The sequence below is a fragment of the Eucyclogobius newberryi genome, unplaced genomic scaffold (genome assembly GCF_026437365.1).
Source record: "Eucyclogobius newberryi isolate DKJ021-1_F unplaced genomic scaffold, fEucNew1.0.hap1 SCAF_2, whole genome shotgun sequence".
NCBI classification, from domain to species: domain Eukaryota; kingdom Metazoa; phylum Chordata; class Actinopteri; order Gobiiformes; family Gobiidae; genus Eucyclogobius; species Eucyclogobius newberryi.
Window position 1 is genome coordinate 23,759,303 of NW_027315834.1, and position 20,059 is coordinate 23,779,361.

At 42.4% G+C, this 20,059-nt stretch overlaps 1 protein-coding gene across 1 annotated transcript; it reads right to left on the reverse strand.

Annotated features, from left to right (window-relative positions):
- Positions 1 to 33: 33 nt before the first annotated feature.
- LOC140367878 (neurogenic locus notch homolog protein 1-like) lies at positions 34 to 19,663 on the reverse strand. The gene is made up of 34 exons (XM_072454633.1): positions 19,384 to 19,663; positions 18,339 to 18,420; positions 13,032 to 13,294; positions 12,600 to 12,938; positions 11,973 to 12,095; positions 11,660 to 11,893; positions 11,420 to 11,575; positions 11,146 to 11,331; positions 10,941 to 11,054; positions 10,361 to 10,474; positions 10,051 to 10,284; positions 9,865 to 9,975; positions 8,755 to 8,947; positions 8,502 to 8,647; positions 8,308 to 8,421; positions 7,768 to 7,887; positions 7,518 to 7,670; positions 7,219 to 7,447; positions 6,943 to 7,144; positions 6,714 to 6,867; positions 6,448 to 6,632; positions 6,205 to 6,337; positions 5,868 to 6,125; positions 5,662 to 5,774; positions 5,008 to 5,579; positions 4,494 to 4,934; positions 4,255 to 4,400; positions 3,956 to 4,169; positions 3,778 to 3,862; positions 3,110 to 3,272; positions 2,730 to 3,028; positions 2,488 to 2,635; positions 2,315 to 2,412; positions 34 to 2,230 (listed from the first exon to the last, which is right to left on the reverse strand). The coding sequence occupies exons 1-34, from the start codon at positions 19,439 to 19,441 to the stop codon at positions 1,001 to 1,003; spliced, it is 7,410 nt and encodes a 2,469-aa protein (XP_072310734.1). The 5' UTR covers positions 19,442 to 19,663; the 3' UTR covers positions 34 to 1,000.
- Between the last annotated feature and the right edge of the window lie 396 nt (positions 19,664 to 20,059).

Here is a 20,059-nt window from a genome sequence, read left to right on the forward strand (position 1 = left end):
GTCAATTTTAAATACTGAATGTGACTGCAACAATTGATGTCATAACATAACTTTATTAAAAGACTTTATTAAGTCAACTTTGTGAAGACATTTTACAAGATACTTCAGCAGGACATACTTTTTTGCAAACTACAACTTTGCATGAATATTGATTTTGAATTACATATTTTTTGTAAAATCTCAACTCTGAAATAGTTTATAAAACGTGACTTTTATACATCTTAAAATACACTCATTACAAAGTGCAGGCAATCCCATTTAAAGACAAAAGAGGTCCCTATTTCTCTCAAAACATTCTTCATCTTGAGGACATTTTACATACAATTTCACAAATAACATTGCTTTTCTTAAGAAAAACAAAACTGGCACTATTTAAGGCTGTGGCCAATGTAACATCTCAATGCCTGCAGTTTTGGGTAACAGGTTCAACCCAGAACCCAAATGACACAATTCAGACGCACATACACTCTTATAAATGCCATATGTTTTATGTGCACAGCTATATGACAAAAGGTCCCAGGTCTCCAGTAAAAATATAGCATTATGCAAGGTGTACTTGATACACTTATGCTAACACAGACAGTGATAAGACTCAGTGAAATCCAGTTCAGTAACAAAAATCTGTCTCTCTTTGACAGATGAGGCCAAAATAGTATTAATACTGTAATTAAAAAAAAAATATTTAAAAAGTAAAAAAAAAAAAAGCTGTACAAAAAAATGCATATGAAGACTGATGGTAAAAAATATTCCAGTGAAAATAAAGCACACAACCAGGTCAAATAAATAGCGTGTGTACACATCCACTAGGTTTCTGCTTCTACAGTCTTACACAAGTCAAAAAGAAAATATAAAAAGCATAAATATAAAAACATCTTTATATTCCAGACCCCAAAACCACATAAATAAATACAAATACTAAAACTGTTCTTCTCATTAACAATAAAACAATGCAAAAAAATTGTACAAATTGTGAAACGGTCACTCTATATAAAGTTCAAGTCTATTTAAATTGTTCTGGTATCAAATTCATTTGTGAATGGATACTTGTGGGCGGGCTAGAGATGCCCTCGGACCAATCAGACATGTTGGAATGTGGAGAGCAGCTGGACCACTGGTCGGGAGAACCAGGGGAGGGAGTTAGGAAAGGGTGGTCTGGCACCTGTAGTTGGTGATTAGGCGTGTTGTCCATGGGGCCAGAATAGCTGTGTTGGGAGGGAGGGGTGAGAAACTGTGTGCCCAGAATATGCGTCTCTTGAGGCATAACAGTATGAATGCTCATGGAGCGTCCTGGGGCATTGTTTGGCACATCAGGACTTGTCAACTCGAGGCTGGGGAAGTTCTGGCTTGGTGCTTGAATTGTTGTGTTGGAGTTCTGATGTTGAAGTTGTCGCATTTGAGCTGGGTGCATGGCATGTATAGTTGAGCCCAGGTGACTGTTCTGAAGACCCTGATAGCCCATAATTTGAGACAGAGTTGCCGTGTTGACTCCATGCATTGCACCCATCATATTGTGGGACATTGGCGGGGAGTGAGTGAAGCCTCCTTGTTGGCCCACACCTGGATGCATCCTGGAGAGCCAGTCACATTGTCCTCCTCGACTGCCTACAATCGTTGTCGTGCCTTGACTGTTGGGACTTGACACAGGCATATGAGAGAGACGTGGAGGGTTAGTGTCAAAGGATAAGCCCATCTGACTAAGGTTGCTCTCGCCGGCACCCTGTAGCTGATTGAGCGAGAGGGGAGGTGACTGCTGGAAAGGTGACGTCATGGGAGGGGATGCAACATCAGACAGGTAGGCATTTGGAGACGCAAGAGACTCCACTGGAGAGAGCACTGCAGATGTATCAAGCAAGTTACTCTTCCCATCAACAGATTTCTTCTTTTTTAGTCTATTGTCCTTATTTACATCTTTGCCTCCTTTACCATTGTTAATTTTACGGACCTTTTTGCCAGAAAGATTAGGCTTGAGATTGCCTAAATAGTCATTGGGAGAACAAAGAGGTGGGGACAGGCTGGCGTTGCTCAAAGGCGCAGAGTGAAGACCTGGACTCCTAACCACATTGTACTCATCCAATAGGCGGACAATATCATGATGCATGCGTTCCTGTGCAATGTCTTTAGGCAGCTGGTCAAGATGATCAGTGATCTCACGATTGGCAAAATGTTCTAGAAGAACTTTCGCAGTCTCATAGCTTCCTTCTCTGGCTGCCAGGAACAATGGTGTTTCTTCCTAAAAATCGACAAAATGCACAAATAAAGTGTGAGTTTTTCTATGATTATTTAAAAACTGTTTGAATTGGCTCATCATACACACCTTGTTGTCTTGCATGTCTTTATTGGCACCATTTTTCAAAAGCACCACAGCAGCCTCAACATTATTTACAGCGGCAGCCCAGTGAAGAGCAGATTTACCTACAAAAGAGGCAAAGAATGAATAACAATATATACAAACGGTAGTGTAATTATCATATTTATGACAATAGCTACCAGAATCATCTGTGGCATTGGCATCAGCATGGCAGTTGATTAGCTCATCAACCATGCCTTCAACCGCCAATCTTGCAGCAAGAATCAATGGAGTTGTTCCATCATTCATTCGTGCGTCAAGGTCAGTGGCACGGTTTCGAATTAAAATCTGTATTAACAAAATAAGTCTTGTAAATAACATTCTTTTATTGAATACATATAGCATAGGTAATTAACTGCAAAGATCATTTGACAAAATGTACCTGAAAGACTCCTTGTGCATCGGCTGCCACAGCGGCGTGAAGAGGTGTTCGGCCCATGTTGTCTTGAACATTTGCATCAGCACTGGACTCGAGGAGACGTTTGGCAGCATCAGAGCGAGCATAACGAGCAGCCAGGTGGAGTGCGGTCTCACCAGTGCGGTCAGTTTGGTTATGGAGGTTAGCCCCTTGATAAATGAAGTCAGTTATGATCTCAGCTGAAGGATCCTCATCTTCTTCACTGTTACCAGTCTCAAGTCCGCCACCACTGCATGAGGCAATCATCAGTGGGGTGAAACCATCTGAAAGATGACAATAATGTCAGTGTTATGTTATTAAATACATAGAACAGATTTAAAAAAATTGGAGAAAACAAAACAAACCTGGTCCTCTGACATTGACATCTAAGCAGTCATTTTCAATCTCTCCCTGAGGAGGTGTAGGTGCAATAGATGCAATACGCAGATCAGCAGCATCAAGGTGCTGCTGTGTCCATTTCCTTTGATCTGTGTGGTCACTCAAATCTAACATGGCTTGTTCTTCAAACTGTAACACACACAAAATAATGCAAATGAAGACATGGATCCATCTCCTGTTCGAGAAACAAGTCTGAGATGCTAAAAGGCTTAGCAAAGATGCTTGTAGGGATACATTTTAAAACTCCAGTGTTCTCGCTGGGCTGAGGTTTGAGGATGGCGGTGGGACACAGCCCTAGGAGGTAGCAAAGAGTACTTAAAAATGTTTTGCTTGCGCCCTCGATATGGAAAGCCAATATGATACACTCCACCACTTAGGAATGGCGTATCGCGCTCGGTGCCCACTCGGCCGCTCGGTGCTCACTCGGCGGCCACTCTGCGTCCGTTCAGCCGCAGCAGGCGGCGCGAGCGACCAACACAACGGCGCCCGCATCACCCGAGCGAGCGACCGCAGCAGCACCCTAAAATTCCCGGGGTGCGCACAGTTATCTTAATACCTGGCGGTATCTTTTCAGCATGGCGGTTGCCATGCCAAAAGCCCTCAGCAAGAACACTGAACTGTATACCGTACTTACTTTAAATCGCCGACAGTCCGGATCCTCATCATCCCATTCATTTTGATTGTCATCCATAAGGTTTATATCAGCAATTTTCATTGGTCTGTAGAAAATGTGCATATGGATAACATGGTCAAACATAAAATGACATTACTGAGGCCGATTTAAATTGTATTGCCGGTAGTATGGTGCTTACCTTAGGCCAACGGAGTCCTCTCCAACAGGCTCTCTTCGCTTCTTTTTGCTGGGTTCAGAAACTTTGAATCCCTCTGGGAACCAGAGCTGCCCATGTTCTCGTCGCCGCTTACGGGACACCAGAACACCAAGGCAGACAAAACCCAAGGCAGCCAGTCCCAGGAACACCACGTACATGGGGTAGAGCTCTGAGTTGGGAGAGGACGGTTTCACACCTAAAAATTTGAAAAGTGTTATTGAAGTTTTAATCTTTGAATACACTCTAGATTAATATTAAAAAGGTAGAGATAAGATACACACTTGTAACAGCTTCAATATAGGGAACATTTAGATTCCCACTGGAGGCCAGTGCACCAAGGAATGCGGCTACATCAGTGGCACTCTGGAAGCATTCAGATGACTGCTGATAACACTGACGATTGTCTATCTCCAGATACACCACAGACCTATGGAAAATGGTAGAAATTAGCTATTAAAAAAGGAAAATAACATTAAATAACCTTTTCATTTTATTTTTTTTAAATTGAAGGCAGACATACCCTTTGATTTGCAAAGGATCCAATTCTCTGCGTTTTCTTGAGCTGACCATTGAGGACAAACGGTCGGTCACTTCACCAAAAACATTTGCAGGAACAGAGGTCCACTCAGGCCAGCCTTCAGTGGATCGCTTCAGTACATTATGTTTAACCAGATCTTGTTCATTGCCATAGTAGGGAAAGACCATTGGTTCCCCTTTGGCATCACGGCGGAAAATGACATTGGTGTGGAGGACACTGCTGAGCTCTCTGAGGAATGCTGAGGAGCGATTTTTGAGTTGCTCTGGAGGAATATGGACAACCAGAACCAGGTGGCCATCGGCAAGCTTCTCTGGCATGTTGTTGGCACAATCCAGTCCATCCCATTCACACTCCGCATTGTTACATCCTTGGTCACAGTGACCATCGGCATAATGATCTTTACAGTAGTTGTCGTACAAAGGGCTGTAGGATTAAAATATGAGTTAGATTTGGTATTTGCTGGAAAATAATCAATTCAATTCTTTTTTAAACTTACTTGCACTGCCCTTCGTGTCCTTGGCAATCAAACCCATCATACAGACACCCTGGGCTGTTACATTGCCCATCACACTTTCCGTCGTTGAAATATCTCCAGCACTGTAGAGCCGCAGAACAGTTTTGCCAAGGATCATCAAAATTGAGGGAGCAATCTCCTCCATCCCAGCCACAGGCATGGTTGTTGCATAGCGAGTCGCAGATGTGGTTGCCCGCCCACTCATCACACTGTGGAATCTCACAGCTCACCTCCACTTCCGGAGGAGGAGTGATGTCCCGGCCAAAACCCCCAGTGAAGGAGTAATCAAGGATGTGACACAGAAGGCCATTGAAGTTGCTGGGGCAGCTGCACTGGAAGAATGGAGCCTCCAGTGTGATCTGACAGGTTCCACCATTGTAGCAAGGATTTGAGAAGCAGAGGCTGTCACTGGGAGTTTGGCACTCTGGCCCAGTGAATGTGGAAGGACATAGGCAGCGCGGGCCTAAATGTCCGGACACACATGTACCGCCATTTCTACAATTCAGACTCCCACAAGAGCGAGAATCATACTCACAAGAAGATCCAGTAAAGCCCTAAGAGATCACAAATATATACTGTGAGAATTTAAAATATAGGACACAGACAGAACCACTTTAAAAGCTGCGCTGTACTTACAGGTGGGCATTTGCAGATAAATCCATGTAGTGTGTTACTGGCAACTGCACAACTGCCTCCATTTCTACAAGGCTTTCCTTTACATCCATCAAATACCTTGTCACAGCGCTGACCTAAAGTACAATTTATGTATTTTTACTATTGTGCAATCCATTATGCCAATGTGATATGAAACTAAAAATCTGAACTGAGATGAGAGTTTATACCTGTGTATCCAGTGCGGCATTCACATCGGTAGCTATTGGTGAGTTGTATGCAGTTGTATGAGCCTCTTGGATCACAGGGGTCTGACAAACATTCGTTCACATCCCCCTCACAGCGCTCTCCAACGTAGCCTGGTGGGCACACGCACTGGTAGCCTCCAATACGGTCCACACATCGGCCATTGTTGAAACACTTAGGCTCATTATTTAGTGGGTCAGTTGAAGGGTTGCAGTCGTCCAAATTAATCTCACAATGAACACCTTTGGAAGCAAAAAAAGTTGTATGTACAGTTTTGTTTACAGCTGTTTAGTTGTAATGGTTTTACTTGTGGAAACATACCTTGTGTTCCTCTAGGACAGGAACATTTGTATGTATTGACCAGATCAATGCATGTCCCTCCATTCTGACAGGGCTGGGACTGACACTCGTTGATTTCTTTGGAACAGTTGACACCGTGGAAACCCGGGAGACACTGATAAAATTTAAGAGAATGTCAATTAGCAATTGCTTATGAAATGTTTGCCAATAAAACCAAATTGCTTTATATTCATTTGTGGTTTAGACTTATAACTGCTTTAATACCTCACAACTATAACCTCCAAGGTAGTCTGTGCATGTGGCGCCATTTTGACATGGATTGGGGGAGCATTCGTCCACTTGTTCCTGGCAGTAACTTCCAGTGTAGCCTGCTTGGCAGCGACAGTAGTGTGTGTTACCGGCATCTAGACACTGGCCAGAGTTTCTGCACAACTGAGCCACGTCAATGCCTGCAGAAAAAAGATTGTTGCATTATAAAAACATTTTTAATACTGTAGCTTAAAAACAAACAAAAAAACACAAATCTATACCTTGCCGTTTAGCAGCTACATCACAAGACACACTAGGGACGTCACAGTAAAGTCCAGTCCATCCAGTTTGACACTGACAGGTGTATGAAGCTCCTTTCTGCCAACAAGATCCTCCATTCTTACAGGGCGATGACTCACACCAGCGTACCAGATTCTAACATTAAAGTAGAGTTAATCAAGAGCACATGGCTTGATGGAAACACTTAAACACTTAATTGTGAAATATTACCTGGCAGTTGATTCCTGTATATCCATGAGGGCAAGTGCACTTGTAAGTGCCATAACTATCAAGGCACGTACCACCATTTAAGCATGGCTTAGAGTCACACTCATTAATGTCATACTGGCAGTAGCTTCCAGTAAATCCAGGTAAACACAGGCAGGTGAAGGCGTTAATACCATCTACGCAGGTACCTCCATTAAAACACGAGCTGAAAAAGATTTTAAGAATCAAAATCCGTACTACGGTGTTTTACATTTAAAAAACAAACCAAATTAATTTTACCTGTCAGTGCAGTCATTAGTGTTGATTTCACAATTAATGCCACTAAAGCCAAGTGGACACGTGCAGGTATAACTGTTGACACAGTCAGTGCAGTTGGCCCCATTTTTACAAGGGTTACTTTCACACTCATTAATATCCTGCTCACAGCGCCCCCCATTGAAGCCAGGCAGGCATGTACAGGCGAAAGTGTTGATACCATCCCGACACAAGCCACCATTACTACAGGGATCTAAAACAGAGTAAACAATTAGATACAGCTTTCACTAAATCACTAATATAACGCAGATCCAGTCACTTACTTGGCTTGCAGTCATCGGTGTCAGTTTCACACTTCTGACCAGTGTAACCTGGCTGACATTTACACTGATAACCACCCATCGTATTATGGCAGAAAGCACCATTGCGACATGGATTCTTCACACACTCGTTAATGTCAATTTCGCATGTTTGACCTTGTGGATATAAATAATGTTGACGTTACTTGTTAATGAAGTCAATAATAATGATGCTAAAACTTGGATAAAGCAAATGTTGAGAATGGCTGGGTACCTTGCCATCCTTCAGGGCAGATGCAGGAGAAGCTTTGATAATCTTCAGCTTCTTGACATATTCCACCATTTTTGCAAGGTCTGGGACTGCATGGAGCCAGCAGGATTTCACAGTTATCACCTATCAAAATAAAAATAATGTTAGCCTACACCAGCTTATTTACATTTCCTAAAAAATGCATGTTGTAGCACATCTTTTTCCCATTTCCATGACAACATTTGCAAAGAGGAAAGGCTTTCCCTTTTCCTGCAATTGTAGTTCATAGGCGGGAAACGGGACATGGAGGAAGTGGGAATGAGGATTGGAGTACTTTTTCCCCAGATTGTATTGACTACTATGGAATGTTATTCTTGAACCACATGACTAGTCGGCGTAAGCAAAAATGCAGTACTTTCAAAACCCCTGGTAATGGGTATTAGCTAGTTCAGAGCAAAACCTCATAGTGAACAGATGAGTACCATGAAGCCAAACAACTGCAGTATAATCTACTAGTTATGTGAAGCCAAACGCAGCACAAGCCAAAGCAGTTACACATCATACCAGTATACGGAAGCAGACAATTGCACTTATATCCAGCCACATCATCAATGCAGGTGCCCTGGTTGAGACATGGGTTGGAGGCACACTCATTGATGTTAGTTTGACAGTTAGGGCCTAAAATGATGAAATTAGAAACACACAAAATTAGTGAGGTCATATTAAAAAAATACACTGGAGTAAAGTATATTACTGACCAGTGAATCCTGCTCTGCATGTGCAGTGATAGCCGCTGGTCATGTCTTTGCAGGTTCCACCGTTCATACATGGGTTGGACTCGCACTCGTTATTATTGATGTCACAATTTTGTCCGCTCCAACCAGCATCGCAAGTACATTTGTAGCTTCAATTGGGATACATATGAGTTTTAGTATTATATAATTTGATCAGATATAATTTGTTTATGTAATAAATAAAAACATTTTTATTATTTTATTCGACTCAAATTACCCATTAATGAGATCCTGGCAGTGACCATGGATGCACGGGTTACTGCTGCACTCATCCACTTGGGAGAGACAGGTCACATCATTGTAGCCCTCAGGGCAGAGGCAGGTGAAGCTGTTGATGCCATCGATACAGGTGCCTCCATTGTGACAGGGATTGATGGCACAGTCATCAATGTTGATGTTACACATAGTCCCTGAAAAATCAGAATTTATGCATTTATTCAAGAATTGAATATGTTAAATCGCACAAGTACAACAATATGTCTTATCAGCTAGAATAATCTTGTAAACTTTAATGTTACTCCTTTACATGTGAACACATTACCTGAGTCACATGTATCAACTAGATGCTAGTTACATTTAGACAGTAAGTAGGGCTAATATTAAAGAGTCTAACCGCCTCCATAGATATGCAGGTAAAGCTTTATATGGACATCGGCCCCTGGGGGCCCCTGGTTATTTTTCTATTGAAAAGGGGGCATTTGAAGCCAGAAAAAGGGCTCAGCTGGATCCTTGCAAGGGGCGGGGGAATGTGTTCACCTATTCACACAAGCAACACTGCATCCCCCATCCAGGGAAAGCCCACCTTACCGAGAACTGTTTGCAGGAACCTTTTAAACACAATTCTGAGTAACAATCTGGCCCCATCACCAATCTCAACCTCAAACTTGTCTCCTCATCTTAATCAAGAGGAAGGGCTAAACTGTATAATCTACAATAGTCCTTTGTCCCTCTGTGCCTTTACTTCACAAGACTGCACAAAAAATAAACTTTACAGGATAGTTTCTTCAATTTAAAGTAAAGAGAGTGCCACAAAAGTTGCTCCATTAAAAGGCAGCCTCCTTTCTTTTAAAAGTATCACCTTACAAACGCTTTCCAAGGTCCCCATCACAGGCTTTTCAAATGTCAAACAAAGTTGGTGCTTTGTGTGGATGTTTTGTGTATATCAGGTTGAGGACTGTGTTCTTTTCTGTGTACTGCACTCAATCTCTCACAAGCCATCCGACACCATTGTTCAATAAGAGCGGATCCGCCAGCCACCTGTTCTACCTGCCCCGCACTAATCTCCAGAGACCACCCCCTGCACCTGTTGACTCCACCCAGTGCTCACCTGTGTAGCCAGGCTCGCAGGCACATTCATAGCCATTGATTTTGTCTATGCATCTTCCATAATCACAGGGCTGGCTCTTGCAGTCATCAAGGTTTATTTCACAATTGAAACCTAGAAAATTTAGTAGTGGAATGAGTTGAAGTGAGGCCAGTTAATACTAGTGGTTTTGCATTTCTGAATACATACCTGCAGTTCCTTTTGGGCAGGAACAGATGTATGTGTTTTCTCTGTCCTGACAAGTTCCACCATTCTTACATGGCTGGCTGAGGCATTCATTGATGTTTGTCTCACACAAGCGGCCAGTGTAACCAGGTCGACAATAGCAGGTAAAAGAGGCCAATCCATCTTTACAGGTCCCGTAATGGCAGGGGTCAGAGTAGCACTCATTTATATCAATCTCACAGTGTTTTCCCGTGTAACCTATAAAGATTAAAAAATTATTTATATTATATTAAATCATTAAGTATAAAAAGCAGAAACTGCTAGAATGATTTACCTTCTGCACACTCGCATGTATACTTATTGGGACCATCAGTGCATTTGCCTCCATTCTTGCATGGTGTACTAGCACATTCATCAATGTCCACTTGGCAGAGATTACCCGAAAAACCTGACAAATGAGAAAAAAAAAAAAAGAAAAAAAAATTAGGAATAGAATTGAGAGTCGTGTGCAACGGAAGGTCTAGGAAACTAATGAAGCATTTCACAACCCCCCCTGCTTCTACTCTGACTGCGCAGGGAGGACTTTTCTTTCAAACCAAACAATAGACTGGCTGGGGCTTAACAGGCAATAAAACAGTCCCTGCCCCCAGTTGCCCTCCTTTAAATCTTTGCAGAAAATGTCTTGCCGCCAAATATGTTAATGTCTCTGCAACCTGATTTGTTGTGACTTAAACTCTATACGACACCATTAGAAGAAGCAAATCATTTACATCCATTCTTTGAACCAATATATATGTATAGTTAATTATTAAATTGCTATATCCTCTTGTGCTCTTAAAAAAAAACTCCCATAAAAAATAAGAAATAATTCAGTGAAATTAATCCCTTAGTTTCTTTTTTGGATATTTACTCACCTTGTGGGCACTCGCAATGAAATGAATGGATCTTGTCAATACATTTGCCACTGTTAAGACATGGTTGGCTGGCACATTCATCTGTGTTGATATGGCAAAACACACCTTCATATCCTAGCAAGATACAAAGACAAATATATATGTATTGCAATGACTGACAATACCTCCTTGATGAGCACTGAAATAAATTATCTGAAGATTTTACCTGGCATACATATGCAGTGAAAGCCTCCAATCTGATCCAAACATGTTGCATCATTTTGACACGGGTTAGACATGCACTCATTGACATCCATCTCACACCGTGGTCCTTCATATCCTTGAAGACATTTGCACTGGAAAGACCCTTTAGTGTTGAGGCACCGACCACCATGCTCACATGGGTTGGCTCCTGAAACAATGATGGATTAAAATGAATACAGTTTAAAATACCTAAAATGATGCATGGTTCCATTGTGTGAGTCAAATGTTAAATTTACCCAGAGAGCATTCATCAATGTCCAAATTGCAGGCTGATCCAGTGTAGCCTGGTGGACACGTACATATAGCCTTGCCATTTACTGGGTTGGTGTCACAGTTGGACCCCTTTTGGCATGGGTTACTGATGCAGGCATCGTCAAGGTGGCATAGCAAACCTGGAGATAAAATTATAATTGTTAATTTGTGTTGAACAGCACAATTCTCAACGTTGAGGAAAGTTTTATAAGTTCAAGACAGACCTGTGCGACCATGTGGGCATTCGCAGAAGAAAGAGGCCACTCGGTCATGGCAGGTGGCACCATGATAGCACGCTGCGCTGGCACAGTCATCAATGTTCTCACTGCAGTCATCGCCCGTCCAGCCGTTCACGCAAACACAGTGGTAGCTCCCATGAGTATCATGGCAAGTACCTCCATTCTGACAAGCATTGGGCATCAATTCACATTCATCCACATTTTCTGTGCAGTATTGACCTGAAGAAATAATCAACAATGCACCAAATGAGATAGGTTACATGACTTGAATGCTTAAATTGCCATTTTATTTACCCACCTGTATAATGAGGTGGACACTGGCAATTATAGGTGTTTACTCCATCAGCACAAATTCCACCATTCTGGCAGTTGTGGCCTGGGCAGTCATCAATGTTGTGTTCACAGTGTGGGCCATTGAAACCTGTAGGGAAAACCGGAAGCTTAAAAAACATGATCACAAATCTAGTCTAGTCTACTCTAGAGAGTCTTGTTGACACCAGTTTGTATTAAAGCTCTTTAAATGACAGCAGTCTGTTTCAAACGGACAAAGCAGCAGTGGCACACAGAGACAGATTAAATATCAACAGCGTCAATCGAGCTGCAGTATTTGAATACAACTGCATGTTTTGACCATGTTTTTGACGTATATACATATACATCCCTGTTGTGGTGAGAAGAACACAGGGTTTATCAGAAGGAAACGGCTGTGTGACTGCATCCTGCCAGTGAAGACTGGCACACAAAAGGTGGCGGTTACCAGGGGTTGCTTTTTCCACCCCATCAGATTTTATATCAACAGCAGACTGTATTTCAAGTCAACTGATGTAATAGAAAAACACTGCTATACAGCTACACCCAAACTCCACAAAAACTCAATAGCATTGCAGATGTTTTTCTAAAGTAAAACAGTACTTGTACATGTTACCTGGCAGGCAGCTGCAGTCATAAGTTGTGTCTCCCTTCTGGACACAGGTGCCTCCATTTTGGCATGGTGAGGGGCTGCATGGCATGTACAGAGTCTCACAGTGCTGACCGGCATATTGTTGAGGGCAGCGGCAGTGGTAGGACCCCACCTCATTTACACACACACCACCATTTTGACAGGGAGAAGGCATCTGAGCACATTCGTTGACATCCTGTTTGCAGGTTTTACCATGGAAGGCTGGTGGACACGTACAAATGAATGTAGAGTCGAAGGCAGAGCACTGGCCACCATTGGCACAAGGGTTGGAAGCACAGGGATTGGCAATGTGGCACATTTTTCCTTAAAATAACACAGGAGAGCATTGTTTTAAAATCAACAATAGAAATAAAAAGAGCTCAATTTAAGACTTGGAACTTAAAACCTGAAACCTACCGGACCAGCCTGGTGGACAGCGGCATCGGAAGGATGACAGGGTGATGAGGTCACATGTTCCTCCATTGCGACATGGAGAACTCATACAGGCATGGTTGGTAGGTGTCAGGCAAAGACGATCAGTGAAACCCAGCCGACAAATGCAACGGAAATCAAAGGTGTTGCCATGAACCACAGGGCGACAATCACCTCCATTCCTGCACGGCGAAGGGCTGCAAGGACTTGGGAACTGGCACCTGTTGCCTACATAATCGCTTGGACACCTGGAAGTAGATAAAAATTACACATTTAAAATTAGCCATTTACTCTTGGGCATTACAAATGCAAGCAAGAGAAGATTGGGAGTTGAGAAAGGGAACTTCTCCCACAGCAAAGTCCCACAGCAGTGAGGGCGGGTGAGTATGTTGTTGTAGGATGTTCCCCTGGATTAGCCTCGCTCTGAAGTCTAAAAACACAATCTGCAAGGACAACAGACGCCACCAAATAGACAATCTGAGTCTGTTCCCATCTACCTTTGGCCCTGGGCTGTTCACACACATTGCAGACAGCTTTAGAGATCAAGGGGTACAGTGGATATTTTATATGAACCATGGCTTCCAATTTTCAAACTTGTTGCCATTTCTCACGAACCTTTGGCACTAGAATTCAAAAGTATGATTTTACCACCTCAGCTGAAGAATTGGGGCATCGTGGACCACTTGTGCACAGCGAATCAGCTCTTATCCAAGAGCGCCATAAAATGTTTTCTAAAATGTTTTCTTTACTCACATTAAAGGAAAAAAGGTCAGATACTTAAGCTTTATGATCCTAAGCCCTGTACATCCACAATTTGGGTTGTCAAAAAAAAATAATACTAAATTTAGTATCGATGCCTGCTCAAATAAAACAAGCAGTACAAAAGTGTATGTTTCATGAATTGTTTTAGCGCCATCTTGACATTTACCAGAGGTGGTATGTTGTTTTTTTCAGGGTTAGGTATTGCGGTAATCAGTATTGCACTTTTCTGTATCAACATAAAGTTTCACATCTTTACTGTGACAAGAATGAGCCTAATAAGACACTACTATTGCCCAAAATAATATGCAATATTAAAAAACGAATTTTGCTGGCATCAGTGCAGTAAAACATAAAAGCTTTTCAATGTCAAGAAAAAGCAGTTTATTTTTGAATCAGGGGGTTGTGCGAGTAAGGAGGGCATCTGTTATTCTGCTAGTATCTCCGCTGGGAGCAGGTGCGCATGTTAATGAGGGCAGCTGTTGGACAGGGCTCCTCCCCCCTCCCCTTTTCCTCTCCTCAGCTCCCCATCCCCGTGTCCCCGTGTCAGATGGGGGGTGTCAAAAAGCCAATCTCTTCCCCTGGGACATAAAGAACTCATGTGAAGTCAGCTGTTGCAACTTCCCTCTGTTCTCTCTCGTTATCTTCCCAACCACATTACTTCCTAAATTGTCCTTACCATACCTATTTTTCAATCACATGTTGACACATATATTTAAATTTAAGTATTTATGCAACCCACATATCACCTTAAAAGGAATTACAGTACTTGTATGTCACACAGAAGTGTTAAAAAACATCCTTGTTGACTTTTGTTAGGCGAGACTAATCAGGGAGTTTTTTAACAGCCCCACAGCAAAAGCAGACAGTGGCAATTGGCATTAGATTGTAAAAGTTTAAGACAGCTTTGAAGTTTACCCCGTTTTTCTCCCCCAACCAAAGCTAAAAAGGCAGACTTGTGTGTGACAAAGCCCTCCCCATGCTAACTGTAATAGATCCCCTTTGTCCCAGAGTTGGAGATAAAGATCCACCCACGCACTGAAAGGCCACGCAGCACACACCACGGCAACAGGTCCCACTCGGGCCACCGATGCAATGTCCCCTCAAGCCAGAGCAGATGCTTCCCTGACCTCTGACCCTAAGCACTTTTGAGACTGCGGGGCAGCCCTTTTCTCCTCCTCTTTTATTCTCCCTGCTGAGTCGGATCTACCATCTGCCACTTCAAGGGTCTGAAATAAAATGTCCCTTAGTGAAATGAAAATGTCGCCACTGTAAATGGTATGAGCAATAGGCAGCGTTCACTGTGCAATAAAATGATAATATGCAATCTCATGTTATAAAGATTGGAACAGTGTGGTCAAGGTAAATAATAAAATTGATTATTATGACTTGTTTTTTCTGTCTTTTCCTTTTTGCATGTTCTGACTATGTAACGCTTATTTAAGTTAGTTTGAAAAGCACAATAAAACATCATCAAAAAAACAAAAAAAAACATAATTTTTATCATCCTCATCTTTTTTTGGATACCCGTCTTGCACTCGATTGCTTTACATGCTAATCAAAATTGCTTTACATGCTTATCAAAGTCAACGCATCTGCCACCTTTAACCTGAAACCTACAGGTCAGGTAACGATTAATTGGGAAGGGCTCTAATATGAAACCACATTGCCAGATGATGTCTACTATACATCACACAGGCTCATGCTGAAAGCTTCCATACATTCTCTTGCCCCACTCCTTCAAGTGAAATGATGAGCTGTCAAGAGAGCGGGTGTTTCTACTTTTGACAACCTAAATAAATAAATACATTAAAAAAATCGACAGCATCCTCTAGAAATTGTTTCACTTCAAGCATTTAGGAGAGGACTGTTACCACATTCCAAACAATGTGCCATGCATTTTCTTTGGCCCAAACAAAATATGGGCCTTCCAATGCTTTATGGCCAGTATCTGATAGTACAAAGCCTGCCAATTTTAGCCTTTAACATCAGCCAAACTGATATCTTCAATCTCTACTTTCCAACTGGATGCTCTACTACAGGGGCTCTGGCATTTTAGGAATGGATTTAACCAGGGGAGTGGCAACCTTACAGCTTAAGGTTCCAATAAAAGCCTAACATTAACAGACACACTTGACCCAACCATGTACTAGCATCTTTTAAGCCTATGAGGATCGGCCCGGTAATCCTATAGGAGGACAAATGAAGAGCAACATTCCTTCAAGGAGAGTAGGACATCTTCTAGCTGGCACTGCTTTCACTCCACACACCCAACTGCATGGGTGAGACATTTTATCATCAATACGCAATACCAGACAACTCTGTGCAAGGTCACGGAGGGCCCATCAGCAGAGCCACAACAGGTTTCTGTCAATTTTCTGTTTGGTTTATTCATGGCTACAATCTTGCAGTATTTGAAACATGTAGTGAGACAGTTGAGATGTTTATTATTAACGGTCACCTCAGACCAAAAGCATCTATTTTTGCAGAGAGTCAAGTGAGGTATGTGGACAGGGGAAGGCAGAGGGTAGCAACCTTTTAACCCCATCGTGTCCTCATTACAGTCCCAAAAATAGGGCATATTTTGACTCACATGTCTGTGTCCTTAAGGTTTTAGGCCACCTCAAATGCACACTGGATGATGGTATGACAGCATGGTAAAAACAAAAGTAAATTTAATGTGAATGATATGTTGAATTAATTAAATTGGTGCAGAGGCTGGAATGATTAAACATACTGGTAATCCTGTATAATCCCATTTAAAAGGAGTCTGATTATCACGGTTTATGTGAAAATGTTATTTTCTATGGGATTGTGTGATTTCACTGTCTCATTTCACACCCGTGGGAACTGTGCTGCTGAAGAGGATTTAAAATATGTTTACTACTTAAACCTGTGCCACCGTATGTGATCAAACCATAATGCCCCAGATGGCCATATACTTGTTTTTAATGATGACTTGTAAAAATGGTACTTTCTTAATCTTTGAAAATATGTGTATTGTCATTTAATTCATGAAAAAAAGTATTGGCTTAGTCATTATTTTTCAAGAGAAAAGTGCCAAGTTTATTTGGCACTTTTTTATTTATAAACTCACTTGGGGTAAGTTTCATAACTACACTCTGTGTAGTCTCTGTGTCGGCTGACTGCATCCATTGCTACAGTTTGCAGGAACAAATGATTAATGAGGAAAAGCTCAAAGAAAGAGTGATGTGATGCTCTCATCCTGTCCATTTTTCAAATTGGGCTAAGCAGCAATGAGGACGACAATAACAGCTTTGTGGACGAGGAGTTTGTGCCAGTGTGTGCACACGTGTGGAAGGGGACACTCGTGTGTGCTGGTGTGTGGCAGTAGCCCAGGGCAAGCGTCTCCTCAATGGCCATCCTTTGTTCTTACAGACCAGTAGAGAGCTTACTAATACCCCGGGCCCCTGGGCAAGACAGACCACCTTTAAGCATCTTTTAGTGATAACTGTCATGTCGTTATTTTTTATTTATTTACTTATTTGATTGAGACAGTGCATTCGAATGGACAAACGTGATACAGGTTAAATGTAAAGACACCAGAGACCAATTTCCTTCCATTATCCCAAGCATGAAAATATTTTTACACTAATATAAATTATAGGTTGTCAACATTTTTGTGACTGAATTTTTTCAGACCAGCTTTATCATCCATATTAGCAAAGTAACAATTGAACACAACTTTTCAAACAAATGTACGGTCTGTCCCTCTGGCTGTTCCCACCTGTTCGTTCCTAAATTTTTTGCACTTTATAGGAATTAATCTGACTCCGTCAACATCAAATCCAATTACATTTTACAGCCATCTGGCTTTCTAATGGAGATCACAAGCAAATAAGGTATGGGGGTGAGAGGGGGTGTTAAGGTTTGTCCATTCAAAATCAGGGACAAAGCCTCCCAAAAGGGGGGGCTCAGAGTTGGGGGCATGCTAGGGTGGGTATTATGGCGGGTGAGTTTGGTGTGTTTTGTGGTGGCTGTGGCATGATGAGAAGCCCCACTCAGATTAGTCACACAGCATTATTCTGACTAGAGCACAATGGGTGACGGGCGGCAGGCGAACCCCAGCTGTCATCCATGAAAGGACAGAAAAACAAGATTTAAGACTGGACGCGTCCTCTCACTTCGCCTGGCGGAGGGCTCTTGCATTCATTAGGGGACCTTTTGAGAGGGTTTGGGCTTTTGTCCAGTTATCATTACGGTCCTACACTTGCTCAGGAATGGTTTGAGTTTTTAAAACTTTCTTCAATTATTGTTTGTTGGAGGAATGTGTAGCCCCAGAAAGCACGGTTCCTCCAGGAAAGGAACAGGGGCTCAGCACTATCTCACAAGAACCTCAAGGGCCCCTTGTTGCTGGGCACGGGGACTCAATGAAAAGCTGGAATGTGTGGCCCCCTTACAACAACTTGTGGCTCAAAACTCTGCAAGTGCTTCAACACCAAAAACAGTGCAATGACCTCATCATCACAAACAATAAAAAACAGTTACTTGTTTAAATGAGAAAACGTTTACCTGCACTCTCCATTTCCGTTTGAGGAGGGTTCACATCTTCCTCCATTTAGACAGGACTCAGTGGGCAAGGAGCATTTTAGACCTGTTGAATTTAGACAAAATTGTTAAATGACCAGAGGTGAATGCGTGAAACAAGGCGTAAATTATTTATTTAAATTCAAAATCATATGGGCGTTTTGCCGATTAGGTTACAGCTTAATGCGCGATCTTAATTGATTTTTCCAGAGGTCTTTGGGGACCTGGTGCTGGACAGCGGTGAAGCCACAGCGCGTGGTCCAAGTTAAGGGGGGGTTGGTGGCGGGGGCACGCTTTGTGGGGAAAGCTCGGCAGCTGCTGGACTCAGATGCGGAACAAAAGAATCAGAGTCCAGCACGAGCCATAAAACACTCTCCTGGTGCATTGTTTGTGGCAGACGGGAACAGCAGCAGCTCCTCCACCCCCCACCAGCGACACTCTCTCACAAGAGACAAAAGGTGGCCCGCATCCCCCCGCTGCGTGCCCCCCGGCCGACCGATGTAGGCGCACTTACAGACGCCAATTCAAGTGGTAGAAAGTTTAAAGCATTTCAACGGGAAACTAGCCTAAACAAAAAAATAAGAAAAAATACAAGAGGAATAATCCCTATAATCCCCGCTACATTTGACAATTTCCAAAAGTTACTCTTTAAATCTTAAAATTAATTATTGATTGTATATTCTCCAAAAGAGGAACAAATTTGAGGATATAAAGCGTTTGACTCCATTTGGATGACATGTTTTTGTTGTAATAGCGAGCCCGCCTCACAGCGCACACACCACCACTGCACTTGTGCTTTCGAGCCAAAAAGTTTGTTAAGTGTTTTGTAACAGCAACTGGTCAATAATCATGAATGACGTACAGACGAAACAAGGTAAAATAGATTACCTTGGTACAAATAGAGTTATTTTTCCCAATCTTAACTTATCTTGAGATCAATTACGTCTTTAAGCATGACAAAGCCCCTTGCTGTTACCCATTTCAGTTTTGGCAACATTAAACATTATCTACAAATATTTGCACAACTTACCTTCTGATAAAACGATGGCTGAAAGCAGAAATGTTAGTTTCACAAAGAAACGATACATTCCTCCTCTTCAACTTCACTTGTGTCGTTGAAACCCTCGTGGGGCTGGCATAGATCCACTGGAAAGTAGACTCCAAAATGAGGTTTGAAACAGGAATCCTTGAGGGGTTTTAATTGAAAAAATCCAAGGTAACGCGGAGCATTGAAGAGATTCACTTCATAGATGTTAACGTGGTGCAAAACGTGTTCTCAATGAAAAGTGTACACGGCGCACAAGTTCCTCCCACACTCCCGCCCCTCGTGCGCCTCTCAGCCGCCCCTCGTGCGCCCCCAGCCCCCACCTCTACTACTACTACTACTACTACTACTACTACTACTACTACTGCTGCTGCTGCTGCTGCTGCTGCTGCTGCTGCTGCTGCTGCTGCTGTTGGTACTACTACTACTACTACTACTATTACTACTAGTACTTCTGATACTGATACTACAACTACTACTACTACTACTACTACTGCTGCTGCTGCTGCTGCTGCTACTACTACTACTACTACTACTACTACTACTACTACTACTGCTGCTGCTGCTGCTGCTGCTGCTGCTGCTGCTGCTGCTGCTGCTGCTGCTGTTGGTACTACTACTACTACTACTACTATTACTACTAGTACTTCTGATACTGATA